Source organism: Trachurus japonicus, chromosome 24 (assembly GCF_045865225.1).
Source record: "Trachurus japonicus isolate A0001 chromosome 24, Traja_1.0".
In the NCBI taxonomy this organism is placed as follows: Eukaryota; Metazoa; Chordata; class Actinopteri; order Carangiformes; family Carangidae; genus Trachurus; species Trachurus japonicus.
The window spans coordinates 415,603-431,716 of NC_140930.1; the positions used below are offsets into that span (position 1 = coordinate 415,603).

The 16,114-nt window shown below is 49.9% G+C and overlaps 1 protein-coding gene across 1 annotated transcript in view; it reads right to left on the reverse strand.

Annotated features, from left to right (window-relative positions):
- cdc42bpb (CDC42 binding protein kinase beta (DMPK-like)) overlaps nucleotides 1–16,114 on the reverse strand; it is a 69,933-nt gene that overhangs the window by 32,978 nt on the left and 20,841 nt on the right. Inside the window, exons 8-15 of the mRNA XM_085770331.1 lie at nucleotides 15,378–15,626; nucleotides 14,571–14,814; nucleotides 10,633–10,743; nucleotides 9,267–9,400; nucleotides 6,983–7,225; nucleotides 2,437–2,547; nucleotides 987–1,231; nucleotides 107–212 (exon numbers count right to left, since the gene is read on the reverse strand). Of these exons, the coding sequence (XP_085626457.1) occupies nucleotides 107–212; nucleotides 987–1,231; nucleotides 2,437–2,547; nucleotides 6,983–7,225; nucleotides 9,267–9,400; nucleotides 10,633–10,743; nucleotides 14,571–14,814; nucleotides 15,378–15,626 (1,443 nt within the window). The remainder of the gene's footprint in view (nucleotides 1–106; nucleotides 213–986; nucleotides 1,232–2,436; nucleotides 2,548–6,982; nucleotides 7,226–9,266; nucleotides 9,401–10,632; nucleotides 10,744–14,570; nucleotides 14,815–15,377; nucleotides 15,627–16,114) is intronic.

The following is a 16,114-nucleotide window of genomic DNA, read 5'->3' on the forward strand; positions in this document are numbered from 1 at the left end:
ACACACACACACACACAGAGACACACAACCGTTAACCTGCTGTAACCATGGCAGCAGCAGCAGCAGCAGCAGCGGTAACAGTGGCGTTGTTGCTATAGAAACACACCTTGTCGGTCTCGGCCGTCAGTTTGCGGTTCTCCTCCGTCAGCAGGTTTTTCTCTCGCTCGTACTTCTCCTTCAGGACCGAGACGGCCTCGTCCACCTCCACCTGGCTGCACACACACACACACACACACACACACACACACACACACACAGGTCAGCACTCCCATTGGCTCACTGCAGAGGGGGCGGGGCCTAAACTAGGAAACGCTGGGCGAGTCGACCACTAAATAATAACACAGTAACTGTAAAGACAAAACGATGTATTTATCATTAACAGGTGGAACTCCTCTTTAACCTTAAAGGGACAGTTCAACATTTAGTCAAATTCCCCCATCACCATAATCCCTATAGTCATAGCAGTAGGTTCGTTACCTTTAATTGTCGGTGCAAGCTGTTTTTAGAACGGCGGAGCAGAGCCGTGAGCTGCTCAGAGCTACGCTACGGAGGCTCATTATGGGATTTCTTGGTTTCCCTCATCAAACTCATCAAATACACAATCCAACAACTCCACAACGCTCTGGTGGACAAGTTGTGAGCTGCACATTCACCACGCTATGAGATAATAACACAACGTTACCACACAGAGTTGTTTTAGAGGGAAATACAGAGACTGTTGATGACAAACTGTCCCTGAAGGCAACGTGCATCAGTGGTTTTACATGAATTTCCCTCTACAACAACTCTGTGTGGTAACGTTGTGTTATTATCTCATAGCGTGGTGAATGTGCAGCTCACAACTTGTCCACCAGAGCGTTGTGGAGTTGTTGGATTGTGTATTTGATGAGTTTGATGAGGGAAAATAGCTAACCTACTGCTCTGACTATAGGGCTTAGTCTGCCAACAGGTTGTACTGTCCCTTTAGCAGCAGTGGTCCTCCTCACCGGTCTCTCCGGGCCTTGTCCAGCTTGTCCCTCAGCAGCAGCAGCTCCTTGTTGGCGGCCAGCGTGCCCCCCTCAGACTCGTGCAGGTCCTTGCGTAGCTTCTTGATGTCGTTGCAGTGGGTGGAGTCTCTGCTCAGCAGCTCCTCCTCGTAGAACAGAACCTTCTTATCCAGCTCGGCCTTCAGCCGCAGCAGCTCCTGCTGGGACTCTGCCCCCCCCGAGGCCGGCCCGCCGCCCGGCTGGGACTGTAGAGGGAGCAGGAGCAGAGAGCAGAGACCAGAGACCAGAGACCAGAGACCAGAGACCAGAGGGAGCAGAGGGAGCAGCTCGTTAGTTTCTTCAGGGTATATGCAGGAATCTTGAAGTTAATTCTAAAACCTTTTTAAGACTTTTTCAATATTTTTCAACACCTCACCTCACTTCAAGCTGTAACCATTTACACCAGTGACACTTTTAACGTAACAGTTTTAGTTTGTGATAAAGACTACGTAGACCACTATGATACAACAGAATTCAAAATAGGCTGGGATAATAAATAAAAGGCAAAGTTTATAATAAAAAAAAAAACAAAAAAACATTGCTCCGCTCTCAAAAAACCAAAACAACAATCTTCTTTTCTTTTTTGTGTACCGGTTCATCTTTGTTTTTTAATAAAATAAATAAATTCAAACACTTTCACAATGTTTTTTAGATCTCAAACTCTTCGACAGCTAATTCAGAAAGAATACCTTAAAAATTTAAGACTTTATAAAGTCGTGAAAAGACTTTTTAATACTTTTTAAGGATCTTAATTTTCCCAAAATTGATTTATCACCTTTTAATACTTTTCAAGACTCTGCAGATACCCTGTTCTTTTTATTTATCATCAATGACCATTTGTGAAAAAAAAGAGCGGAAGACTCAGAATAATAATAATAAGTTTAAAGAAACAAAATGGCCGACATTCACACTAACTAGAAAAAGAAGCATTTCCTGCAGAAAATGCGTGTGAATGCTGAAAGCAGCTGAACGCTGTTGCTGAAGCAATGCTGAATGAGCTGAAGAAATTGTTGAATCAATGCTAAATGAGTTGACGAAACTGCTAAAGCAATGTTGAAAAGACTAATGCTAAAGCTGAAACATATAACTTGTAGTGTGAGATGAATGCCTTTTTAAAGGTAAAAAGCCGTAGAAATGCTAAAGGGAGAAGAAAACATTGAAATTCTGCATGTTTAAATGTAATGGTTAAATAGTTGAAATCTGCAGCTAACCTGACAGGAAGGACAACTGATGAACCAGCACTAACATAGCTGAAGCAATGCTACAATGGTTCAACAAGCTGTGTGTGTGTGTGTGTGAGTGTGTGTGTGTGTGTGTATGTGTGTGTGTGTGTGTGTGTGTGTATGTGTGTGTGTGTGTGTGTGTGTGTGTGTGTGTGTGTGTGTGTGTGTGTGAGTGTGTGACCTCTGACCTTCAGGCTCTCCAGCTCGGCCTCCAGCTGTTTGGAGTATCCCTCGCTGTGTTCCCTCAGCTTCCTCTCCTTCGACGCCTCGGCCTTCGCATCGTCCAGCTGGGCCTCCAGCTACACACACACACACACACACACACACACACACACACACACACAGGGCTTTTATTCTGAAGGCCAGCAGCACGGGGCTTTTATTCTGAAGGGCTCCTCTAACAGGCAGGTTAGACAGCAGAGCGGCGTGACAGTGAACCTGCTCGTTTCTACCATAGATATACTATACATGTAGATGTACGTCAACACGGCGGCCATCTTGGTCAGGGGTTTCTGACCATAGACATATAAACATCTGACCAGCAGTCAGACCAGTCAGACCCTGTAGAACATGTTTCACTGTATTTATGCATGTGGGTGTGTGTGTGAGTATGGAAGTGTATGTTTAATATAAAAAATAAAAACAAGTTTTTTGTTGTTGATTCATAAACATCTGTCTGATATTTATAATAAACCAAACGGCTTGAGAATGGGTTGAATATCCAGTGAGTTGTGGTGATGTTAATGGTTGATAGACCTCTGATGCAGGAAGTAGACACGGCTTCCCCCTCACCAAGATGGCCGCCGCGTTGACGCATCGTTCTAATGGACAGCAGCGTCAGAGGAGGCTTCTACCTGTTAGTGTTGCTGTCAGTGGGATGTAGTAGTAGTAGTAGTTCTCTACCTGAAACAGAGTGTAACCACTCAGTGGACCTGGGTCTTGTCCCGTGTGAGGACTCTGTCCTCTACATGTATTTACTGTCTTGTCTTGTCTTCTCTGTAGTTTATCTCCAGTTGTATTTTATCTATTGTCTTGTTTTTATTCCTGGTGAATTAATTATTTATGTATGTATTTATTTATGTATTAGGGACTACAAATGCAAATGAGCAGCTCAGCTACAGTCCAGTATATTTACTATCCACCTTATTCCTAGCCCCCATGATGCTTTGCGGGAATTATGGGCGCAGCTTCCAGTGCGAACCGGAAGTAGCGTTTGTTTACATGCTAACAGTACGCGCTAATCCACTTTCTGCGAGCGTTAGAGACATAAAACACCACCTTTTACAACTCAAATGAGACAATATCATAATACCGCTGCCTACTAATATTGTGAGGTGTGAGAACGACTTAAAAAAGTGTCCAAAGATAAAAAGATAACGTACAGTAGCATATTTAGCTACTTGTTAACTTGGTTGCTTCAGTTGTTGAGGCAACGAGCTATCTGCTAGCTCTGGAAAGTTGCCTCATATAAGTTGGAATAATTTTATTTTAAAACACATTCCTCTTTTATAAAGAAATGCATGTGTGTGTGTGTGTGGGGGGGGGTCTCTCTCTCACTCACCTCTTTACTGTCTGCTCTCAGGGATTGTGTGTGTGTGGTGGTGGTGGGGGCGGAGTATTTTACTGTAGGTTCTCACCATGGATCTATTATAAGACCACACAGACACATCCGAGTGTCCAACCAACAAAGTTGTAGTAAAAAAAATCCATGTAGTTTATTTTAATCATAAAGACCTATACTTTTGATACAGAGGGGTGTGTCAGTGTACACAACGTTTACATGGAATGAAACAGTAAACATAAAATTGCGTGTATCATTTAGGGATATAAAAACCCCTAAATGATACACGCAATTTTTTTATACATATTTTATACATATAGTCTTATAGATTCGGGGTCTAGATATTTATGTACCTATGCAAATCAGCGGGTGACACCAAACAACGTCTGCCCAAGCAACTTCAGCTTTTATTTCTCTCACACTCACACACACCAGTGTCCTGGAGAGATGCAGCCGCATCTGAGGGGACGTTCTGTGTGTGTGCGTGTGTGCGCATAGCGTGTGTTGCCCCTTCTCCACTACACAGTTACAGCTCAGCTCTACTCCACTTGTTTAGGTTCTTTTAATCACAGTCATAGTTTGTCATATTGAAGCGGGTTCGTCAGCACCGCGGAGCTGATCGCTGTCTGATAATCAATGAGCATTTCCCACCGACTCTCTTTTTTCTCTCCTTTCGTCAGCTCCAAACTCACTCTTCTGCACCGCGATTACGAACCGCAGCGTGGTTTCAAACACAGCTGTTATTTAACTCATGTGTCAGAATAACAATAATCTCGAGGGGGGGGCTGTTACATTCATTACAATGCATTTCTCCTCTGTGACGGGCGGCGCGCCCCCTCACTCCCGTCACAACACACACACACGCCCAGTGGCTGCCTCTCTCCTGGTTCAGCCCCGTCCACTTCTCGGTCTCCTGCCCAGATTACGTTGTAGCGGACCTGTTGGTCCGAGTGGCCGCGGTCCAAGCGGACCTGTTGGTCCGAGTGGCCCCGGTCCAAGCGGACCTGTTGGTCCGAGTGGCCGCGGTCCAAGCGGACCTGTTGGTCCGAGTGGCCGCGGTCCAAGCGGACCTGTTGGTCCGAGTGGCCGCGGTCCAAGCGGACCTGTTGGTCCGAGTGGCCGCGGTCCAAGCGGACCTGTTGGTCCGAGTGGCCCCGGTCCAAGCGGACCTGTTGGTCCGAGTGGCCCCGGTCCGAGCGGACCTGTTGGTCCGAGTGGCCGCGGTCCAAGCGGACCTGTTGGTCCGAGTGGCCCCGGTCCGAGCGGACCTGTTGGTCCGAGTGGCCACGGTCCAAGCGGACCTGTTGGTCCGAGTGGCCACGGTCCGAGCGGACCTGTTGGTCCGAGTGGCCACGGTCCAAGCGGACCTGTTGGTCCGAGTGGCCGCGGTCCAAGCGGACCTGTTGGTCCGAGTGGCCACGGTCCGAGCGGACCTGTTGGTCCGAGTGGCCCCGGTCCGAGCGGACCTGTTGGTCCGAGTGGCCGCGGTCCGAGCGGACCTGTTGGTCCGAGTGGCCCCGGTCCAAGCGGACCTGTTGGTCCGAGTGGCCCCGGTCCAAGCGGACCTGTTGGTCCGAGTGGCCGCGGTCCGAGCGGACCTGTTGGTCCGAGTGGCCCCGGTCCGAGCGGACCTGTTGGTCCGAGTGGCCCCGGTCCGAGCGGACCTGTTGGTCCGAGTGGCCACGGTCCGAGCGGACCTGTTGGTCCGAGTGGCCCCGGTCCAAGCGGACCTGTTGGTCCGAGTGGCCGCGGTCCAAGCGGACCTGTTGGTCCGAGTGGCCGCGGTCCAAGCGGACCTGTTGGTCCGAGTGGCCACGGTCCAAGCGGACCTGTTGGTCTGACTCGTCCAACACAGTCCAGTCCTCCACCCGCAGCCCCCAGAAGCTGCAGACGGGTCAACAGCGCTACTCCCTCTCTTCACTCCAGCTGATTTTTTAATTACGAGGCTCACCACCATGGATCAATAACCGATCTATTATCACCACATGAATTACCTCATCTACCGAATTAACTAAGAAAACAGAAAACAATGTGAAAACTTTCAAATAACCCGCTAACAGTAATGAAGACCGCTAGCAACCACTGCTGTTAGCCAATGGCTCACTGCTACTTCCGGTGCTGACCGGAAGTTCCACCCATAACCGTTTCTACAGTAACGACCCCAGGAATAAGGTGGATAGGGTTATATATTATATTATATGTATCTGTCGCCCCCCTGTGGTGGAGACAGAGACCTGCAGCTCAGAGTCAGACCAGTTTATACTGTTCTCTCCTGCTGTTGCACCTCCTCCTCCTCTTCTCTCCTCTCCTCCTCCTCCTCCTCCTCCTCTCCTCCTCCTCCTCCTCCTCCTCCTCTCCTCTCCTCTTCCTCCTCCTCCTCTCCTCCTCCTCTTCTCTCCTCCTCCTCCTCCTCTCCTCCTCCTCTTCCTCTCCTCTCTTCTCCTCTTCCTCTCATCCTCCTCTATTCCTCCCTCTCCTCCTCTTCTTCCTCTCACCTCCTCCTCTTCTCCTCCTCTCCTCTCTTCTCCTCTTCCTCCTCTATTCCTCCTTTCCTTCTCCTCTCCCCCACTCTCTCCTCCTCCTCTCTCCTCTCCTCCTCCTTCCTCTCCTCTCTCTTCCTCCTCCTCCTCTCTCTTTTCCTCTCCTCCCCCTCCTCCTCCCACCTCCTCTTCCTCCTCCTCCTCCTCCTCTCTCTCTCCTCCTCTCCTCCCCTCACCTCCTCTCCTCTCCTCTCTTCTCCTCTTCCTCTCCCCTCCTCTCCCTCTTCTCTCCTCCTCCTCTCCTCCCCCTGCTCCTCCTCTCCTCTCCTCACCTCTCTTCCCCCCCCCCCCCCCCACCTCCCCCTCCTCCTCACCTCCTTGCGGTTCTTCTCGGTCTTGCGTATCTCCTGCCTCCTCTCTCCTCCTCTCCTCCTCCTCTCCTCTCTTCCTCCTCCTCCTCCTCTCCTTCTCTCCTCTCCTCTCCTCTCCTCCTCCTCTCCTCTCCTCCTCCTCTCCTCTCCTCCTCACCTCCTTGCGGTTCTTCTCGGTCTTGCGTATCTCCTGCCTCCTCTCTCCTCCTCTCCTCCTCCTCTCCTCTCTTCCTCCTCCTCCTCCTCTCCTTCTCTCCTCTCCTCTCCTCTCCTCTCCTCCTCCTCCTCTCCCCCTCCCTCCTCCCCCCCAGCTCCTCCTCACCTCCTTGCGGTTCTTCTCGGTCTTGCGTATCTCCTGCCTCATGGCCTCCATCTTGAGGAGCAGCGCCTCCCCCTCCTCCTCCTTGTCCCTGAGCTGGCGGGAGAGGCGCTGCTTGGAGGAGCGCAGCTCGGCCACGCGCTCCGACGCCTCAGAGAACTCCTGCAGCGCCAGCCTCCTCTGGGAGTGCGCCTCCTTCAGCTCCTTGGTCTGGCTCCTCAGGCGCTCCAGGGAGTCAGACAGCTGCTGCTCAGAGGAGAGGAGGAGGAGGAGGAGAGAGAGGAGGAGAGGAGAGAGGAGAGGAGAGGAGAGGAGAGGAGGAGAGGAGCAGAGGAGGAGGAGAGAGAGGAGAGGAGGAGGAGGAGCAGGAGGAGAGGAGAGGAGAGAGAGGAGAGGAGAGGAGGAGGAGAGGGGGAGGAGAGGAGAGGAGGAGGAGAGGAGGAGGAGAGGAGAGAGAGGAGGAGGAGAGGAGAGAGGAGGAGGAGGTGGAGAGGAGAGGAGGAGGAGGAGGAGAGAGGAGAGGAGGAGAGGAGGAGAGGAGAGGAGGAGGAGAGGAGAGAGAGGAGAGGAGGAGGAGAGGAGAGGAGGAGGAGAGGAGGAGGAGAGGAGAGAGAGGAGGAGGAGAGGAGAGAGAGGAGGAGGAGGAGAGGAGAGGAGAGGAGGAGGAGGAGAGGAGGAGGAGAGGAGAGAGAGGAGGAGGAGGAGAGGAGAGGAGGAGGAGAGGAGGAGGAGAGGAGAGAGAGGAGGAGGAGGAGAGGAGGAGGAGAGGAGAGAGAGGAGGAGGAGGAGAGGAGAGGAGGAGGAGAGGAGGAGGAGAGGAGAGAGAGGAGGAGGAGAGGAGAGAGAGGAGGAGGAGGAGAGGAGGAGGAGAGGAGAGAGAGGAGGAGGAGGAGAGGAGAGGAGGAGGAGAGGAGGAGGAGGAGAGGAGAGGAGAGGAGAGGAGAGGAGAGGAGGAGAGGAGAGGAGGAGGAGGAGAGGAGGAGGAGGAGGAGAGGAGAGAGAGGAGGAGGAGAGGAGAGGAGAGGAGGAGGAGGAGGAGGGGAGGAGGAGGAGGAGTCAGTCTCACCCTGGATCACATGAATCAGCTGTAATGAGACTAAACTCTGTGATGGACCTCAGTATTTTCTGGACTATCCACCTTCTTCTGAACGTCAACAACGTAGCCTGTTTTACCGGTTTTGTTCTTCCGGTGGAATTTTATGTTTACGTTTCCATGGTTTCGGTAGTCGTGGTAAATGCATGGATTTATTTTTTTTTTTCAATGTAAATCTGTAAAACACATGGATCATCACAGCAGCTTCTAACAGTGGATATCACACAGACTGACATCATCCGTGTTAACAGCCAGCGTTAATAGATCCATGCGTTTACCGTAACTATGACAACGACTGGAAACCATGGAAACGTAACATACAATTCCACCAAACCGGCAAAACCGGCTTCCGGGTTTGACCAGAGATGACGTTGGGAAACTTGTGGATAAGTGGCTTTAGTTTAGTAGCTTGGTCATGTGACCTTTGTTTAGAAGCCACTTAAATATCAATAATACATGCTGTGTCATCTATGGCCACAAGAGGGCGAACGGCTTTTATTTCTAAATCCTTCCTCATTCAGTAGCTCATCTTCATCTTCTGCATCTCCATACAAACATCCCTCTGTGTCTGTATCAACCAAGCTTCTCCACAGCAGGAAATGACTGGGACCTTTCTGTATGTATGTATATGAACATAGGCTTCGTGTGTATGGGAATGAATGTATTGTGACCTTTATTTAGAAGGGACACTATGTCATCTCTGACCACCAGAGGGCTCCTCCAGCAAACTAAACTAAACTACACTCACACAACGATGAGTCAAACCAGCTGTGTAGCGTCACAACAAGACAACGCTACAACTTCTGTAGAGATGAAGGATTTTAAACAATAAAGTTAAATGTGTGTTTCTGCTTCCAGTCTGTTGTATTACTGACACAGACTATTATGAAACTAGTGGGATTCAACCAGCTGGGAACAACAGACACCTGCATCTTCCAACCGACTCCTGAATGACTTCCTGATGACGTCACTTCACAACGTTGCCAAGGCAACAGGAGGAAAATGGCTGCTCTCGTGTCAAGTTAACGCAACAGTTTTAAACTTCCTGTAAAGAGATTTGTGGCTTTTTTGCAACGAAAATGCGCCCGTATTAATGTACAGACTTTATCTTATTCTGAATTATGAATTATGTGATTGCATATGTAACGTGTTATACCTTGTGCCCCCCCCCCCCTCCCCCCCCCCCCCACTCACCTTGTGCACCTCCTCCTTCTCCTGCCTCAGCGTCTTCACCTGCTTCTCCAGACTCCTCAGTTTGGAGGCGGAGCTCTCGTAGTCCTGACGCAGCGACACCGCCTCCTCCAGCTGGTGCTCCAGCCTATCAGAGTCTAGCAGAGAGGAGAGGGGGCGGGGCTTAACAACCTCAACAACCTCAACTACTGGTTACCATGACGACACCGCCTCGCCTCCTCCAGCTGGTGCTCCAGTCACGTCATCGCCGCCGTGACTGGCGATGACGTGGCGCATGGTGATTGGTCGTGAGGATTTATAAATCGGTGGTGCAGTGGTTAGCGCTGTCGCCTCACAGCAAGAGGGTTCTGGGTTCGAACCCGCCGGCCGGCCGGGGCCCTTCTGTGTGGAGTTTGCATGCGTGGGTTCTCTCCGGGTACTCCGGCTTCCTCCCACAGACCAAAGACATGCAGGTTAGGTTCATTGGCGACTCTAAATTGTCCATAGGTGTGAATGGGAGTGTGAATGGCTGTCTGTCTATATGTGTCAGCCCTGCGATAGACTGGCGACCTGTCCAGGGTGTAGCTACCCCGCCTCTCGCCCAAAGTCAGCTGAGATAGGCTCCAGCTCACCCGTGACCCTAGTGCAGGATAAGTGGTATAGAAAATGGATGGATGGATGGATTTATAAAAGTTGTAGGTAGACGACAGTGAAGTGAGCTATTTATATTTTCTTTTTTTTTTTTTAAGTATATTTTTTGGGCTTTTATGCCTTTATAGATAGCACAGTTGAGACAGACAGGAAATGGGGAGGCAGAGAGAGGGGGGATGACATGCAGCAAATGGCGCCCGACGCGGGACTCGAACCGGGGCCGACCGCAGCGAGGACTGTGCCTCTATACATGGGGCGCCCGCTCTAACCACTACGCCACGCGACGCCCCAACTATTTATATTTTCTGATGATAACATTAAACATTTACACAACTAACAGTGACCAAAATGATTAAAACACTGTAATTAGCGCAGACGGGCGTTCACCAACGTTTGTTTAGCGTTGCCATGGAGATCTGAGCCAAATCTGGCCAGAGTGTGTTGTCGTAGAGACAGAGACAGAGACAGGTCTGGAACTAAGTTCATTTCCTCCTGATGTGTCCGTCTGAAAGTTGTAGAGAAGAGACGTGTCTGTGACAGATGAGTCCATATTTACTACGGAGTGAAGAGACTAACGTAGCTAACATCCGCCGTAGCATCCAAGTAGCTAACGCATTACACCACCACAACCAATCACCATGTGCCACGTCATCACCAGTCATCTGGTACCGACACCGGCCTCTGTGTGTGTGTGTTACCACTGGTTACCATGACGACCACGGCCTCTGTCCCGACTGACCTGCCAGCTTCTTCTTCAGACGTTCGATCTCCTCGTTCAGCTTCTTGATCTCTTTGTCCCGGGACAGAGTTCCTCCTCCTCCGGACGGAGCCTGGAGCGCCTGGGTCGACTCTACGGGGTCAGAGGTCAGAGGTCAGAGGGTTAAAGGTCAGAGGTCAGAGGGTTAAAGGTATAGTACGTAGGAATCCCCCCCATCTAGCGGTGCGGTTGCATATCTGAACGTATTCTTGATGTTGCATTCAGGTGAAATGGGGCAGACGTCAGACAGACAACAGACGCTGCATGTAACAGGATAAACAAGCGTCTATAGGTTTTTGTTTTGAATGCAGTGATTATTTTATAGTTTTGCAGCTTTATCTGTCTCATTTGTTTTGTATACAATTTTAAAGTGAAAACAAACCTGTTTTTTTTCTTCTTTTTTTAATGTATCGGCTATAAAATCTTGTTTAATTATAATGGATTAGGTCAATCCAAAGTTAAGGCTTATTTACATTCATCAAAACAGATTTCTGTCATTTAAACAACTCAGACTTGAAGTTTAAAGCTGCCCTGTGGAGTTTTGCTCATTACGAGCCATCAGCCGTGTTTTTTTTCGAGTAGGCTACTGCAACAGTCAGCCTGCGCCGTTCGATGACGTTAACCCCCCCCTCCCTCCCTCCCTCCCCGAACGGTAAGTGCAGGTAACCAGGCAACCAGGTGACTGGCGAAGTAGGAAGAGAAAAAAAAGTTGTGTTCATTCAGCTTTGGCATTTATTTAGGGGTGTGACCTTATACATGTGTAAACGTTTACACGGAATGAAACTGTAAACGTTTAGTAAAAAAAAAAAAAAAATCCCTAAACGATATCTAGGCCTACACGCAATTTATTTTCATATTTTTATACATAGGCCTACATTTTGGGGGGGCTGGGTGAAAAATAGTCCCGCACACTGTCTTAATTTAGAGAAAACCATGATTTAATAAAAATGATGCTGTGACGCGCTTCCCTCCTCCAAAATGTGTGTAAGTGCGTTTTTTCTTTCCTTTTTTCTTGTCTTTTTTTTTTTTTTGCGAGCGAGTGTGATGGCGCCGCCACGCCGGGTCAAACATTGCTTTTCTGGTTGCCAAAAAATATTCTAAGCAAATATAGCCTCCCTAAACACAAACAAATAACCTTAAAGGGATAGTTCAACATTTTGGCAAATTGGCCCATTGCCATAATCGCTATAGTCATAGCAGTAGGTTCGTTACCTTCAATTGTCGGTGTAAGCTATTTTTAGAACGGAGGAGTGGAGCGGCAGGCTGCTCAGGGCTACGCTACGGAGGCTAATGGAATTTCTTGGTTTTCCTCATCAAACTCATCAAATACACAACCGAACAACTCCAAAAGGCTGTCGTGGACAAGTTGTGAGCTGCACAATTACCACGCTATGAGATAATAATGGAACGTTACGAAACGGAGCCGTTTTCGAGGTAAATTCATGCAAAACCGCTGATGCGTGTTGCGTTCAGGGACAGTTTTTCAGCAAGCAGTCTCTGTATTTACCTTGTATTTACCTTGAAAACGGCTCCGTTTCGTAACGTTCTGTTATTATCTCATAGCGTGGTGGTTGTGCAGGTCACAACTTGTCCACGAAAGCGTTTTGGAGTTTTGGGATTTTGTATTTGATGAGTTTGATGAGGGAAACCAAGAAATTCCATTAGCCTCCATAGCGTAGCTCTGAGCAGCCTGACGCTCCGCTCCTCCGTTCTAAAAATAGCTTACACCGACAAATAAAGGTAACGAACCTACTGCTATGACTATAGCGATTATGGCAATGGGCCAATTTGCCAAAATGTTGAACTATCCCTTTAAACGGATTGAAAGGGGTGTCTCGGGACATTAAAGACGGCCGAGGACCGACGAGACGCCTCTGGGCTGGTTGCTCCTGCCCGGTCTGTCCTCCTCTCATCCGCACTTCAGCACCTGTCCTGGGCTGCACAGTGTCGGCTCGGCTCGGCTCGCTCCTCGTTTTAAATGACTTTACTCCTTTTAAAAGTAGTGTAAACAATTTACTGTTCTGATCACTCATACGCGTGTATAGTTAGGCTATACGTTGCATTATTATTAGTTATAGCTACTTCAAAAGTAAAGGACGGTGGAGCGAGCCAAGCTGTAGCCCAGGACAGGTGCTGAAGTGTGGGAGAGGAGGGAGAGACTCGGCTCCGCGGGGCTCTGGCAACTTGCGGCGGATCAGAGAGGGAGGAGGACCGACATGACAGGGGGTCTGGGTCTCCTGGTACCTGTGCGGTCCAGGACCGCGGAGGTCAGCGAGAGGGGGGGGGGGGGGGGGATACGGTGGTCGACTCTGAACGCTCACCGGGCGGATCTCTCCAGTTACGGTGCGGTGCGTGTCGGGGGGGGGGAGGGGGGCGGGACGAATCCGCCGTGGGGTCTCCTCCGCTCCGGTGGCTGCAGTGTCAGTGCTTCCACCGGCTGCATATCAGACTAGACAACAATAAGATAACATGTCCTTCTTCTCTTCTGTTTACCAGCGCTCTAAACCCTACGTCAAATCCGAACGTGTTGCGTTGCATGCGTAATTCCCTGTGCGACAGCGCGGGAAAGTCGCTCCTCAGAGGCAGTTGCGCTCCTGGGTAAACCAGGGACTGTTGTGTGGTGGAGATGCGTTCAATGATCATCCTAATAAGTCGTGAGGCAGTGGCTGCAATGTAACGGACATTGTTTTATATGTATAAACTCCACAGGCCAGCTTTAAAGGTATAATGCGTAGGAATTCCCCCCATCTAGCGGTGCGGTTGCATATCTGAACGTATTCTTGATGTTGCATTCAGGTGAAATGGGGCAGACGTCAGACAGACGACAGACGCTGCATGTAACAGGATAAACAAGTGGTCTGACAACATGTTGTCATGGTGATGTGGTATTGTTTTACCGTCTTTCTCTGGTGGAGTAAAATGACATCCGGTTGGTTTGCCGACGGCCGTCTGCCTGACTGCACCTGAATGCAACACCAGTGGTGACAGTTTTAACAGGCGCTAGCTGGTCAGGTAAACAATACCACATCACCATGACAACATATTGTCACGTGTATTGTTTACATAGAGGCTTGTTTATGCCGTTGTCCATCTGCCGTCTGCCCAATTTCAGGTGAATGCAGCATGAAAAATACGACTGAGTTGCTTAAGATATACAACGCTAGATGGAGGAATTCCTACACAATGTCCCTTTAAAAACAGTCTTTCTGCTGGTAAAATAAGAGGAAAAGAAAAAAAACTGAATTTCCAAAGATTAAAATGGAAAAAACGGAATTTGGGAAAAAATAAAATAGATTTGATATGGTTCTATAAACACCTGTATCAGCCACGTGAGTCTGACTGTGAAGCGTCAGGTGAACCAGGAACCAAACCACCACATTCACATCATGAACTAATGTTTTACAGTGAACACGTCGTCTTCACTACACTACCGAATTTTCCAGACTATATTTCGCACCGGAGTTTTAGTCGCATCTGTCAAAAAATACGTCATGAAGAGGAAAACAACATATATAAGTGTCATCGGTCTCTGTGCTTTGGAACGGGGACGGAGCTCACGGCATCGGAGTCTCCAAACCAGGAACGTTTGTAACAACACCGGGAAAAGCTGCTAGATTTGTCGCTAGTCGCTTTTGACAAAAAAAGTCGCTTAGAGGGGTTGGAAAGTCGCCACGGTACGGCTTCATAGATGACAGAGCCGATATGTTTGGTATAGAAGTGGCTTTTAAATATAGGTCGCATGGCCAGACTACGGAAAAACCAGACTTATAGTCCGGACAACAGGGGACATTTAACTTAAAGGACAATTCCGGGTAAATTCAACTGGGGCTGTATGTTCCTAACATTTTAGGTCTAAAAGAAGGAATGTGAAGATTTCCAGTTGAATTGCTCCTGTTTTGCGGTCGGAGCGTCGGTCTCACCCTGGAGTCTCCGGTTCAGCTCCTGCTTCTCCTGCTCCAGCCGGCGGATCCTCCTCTCGAAGGCCTCCACTTCCTGCCCTCCTCCTCCTCCTCCTCCTCCTCCTCCTCCTCCTCCTCCTCCTCCTCCTCGGCGGCCGCAGCCGGAGCTGCGGTCGGAGAAGCAGCTGTCGGTGGTGAAGGTGAAGCCGACGAAGGGAAGGTGCTGCCCGGTGAAACCGGTATGAGACACTGGAGGACCGGGGTCCTGCAGGAAGACACGGACCGGACCGGTCAGGGAGGTCCAGACTGGGACAGACTGGGAATACTGGGAGAGACTGGGACAGACTGGGAATACTGGGATAGACTGGGACACACTGGGAATACTGGGATAGACTGGGACACACTGGGAATACTGGGAATACTGGGACAGACTGGGAACACTGGCAACACTGGGACAGACTGAGACAGACTGGGACAGACTGGGAATACTGGGAACACTGGGAACACGCTGGGAATACTGGGAACACTGGGAACACACTGGGACACACTGGGAACATTGGGACACATTGGGAACATTGGGAATTACTGGGACACATTGGGAACATTGGGACAAACTTGGACACACTGGGAACATTGGGAACACTGGGAAACATTGGGACAGACTGAGAGACACTGGGAACACTGGGACAGACTGGGAACACTGGGACACAGTAGGACACATTGGGACACATTGGGAACACCAGGACAGATTGGGAACACTGGGAATCACTGGGACAAACTGGGAATCACAGGGACAGACTGGTGTGATGTGTGTTTGTGTTTCCTCACCGGGTTCTTGAGGACGTCATCGTCCACGTCGAAGTTGGACGTGTCGGTGGGCGAGGACACGTCGGGGATGTACGGCGCCTCGGCAGACCGGATGTTGTCCCAGTCGATGCCGCTGAAGAACGGGTGGTTCTTGAAGTCCGAGATGCCGTTCAGCCCCAGGCGGCGTTCCCGGGAGCAGAGCAGGCGCTGGATCAGGTCCTTGGCGTCCTCCGAGACGTCCGACACGTGGGACGGGAACTGGAAACGCTCCTGGAGAAACGAGAGCGAGAGGGAAAGTGGAGTGAGGAGAGGACAGAGGAGAGGAGAGGACGGATGTAATGGGAGCAGGACGCCGGCGCTCCGTCCACCGGGGGAAACGCTCCGATTTAGAACGGAGGAGGAAGTAGGACGAGAGTCTGGAGACACACGGTAACCTGGAAACATCGGCAGAGGAAGCTGAGTCCACGGCAGGAAGCGTCTCGCTACGGGACAGGAAGGCTGTTTTCTAAACCACATTATTTATTTTTATTTAGCCTTTATTTAACCAGGTAAAAGACCCGCTGAGATGGAGATCTCATTTTCCAGGGCGACCTCCTGGCCAAGAGGGCAGCAGCACACGTCCTCAACATTATAAAGTACAAAATACATTACAATATTACATTATAATAAATAGGGCCATAATACAGTAGAGGTTAAAACAAAGTGCAAGGAGCAAGGTTGTCATGGTGACAATGTTGGTCAGCAAAGGCACCGCTCAA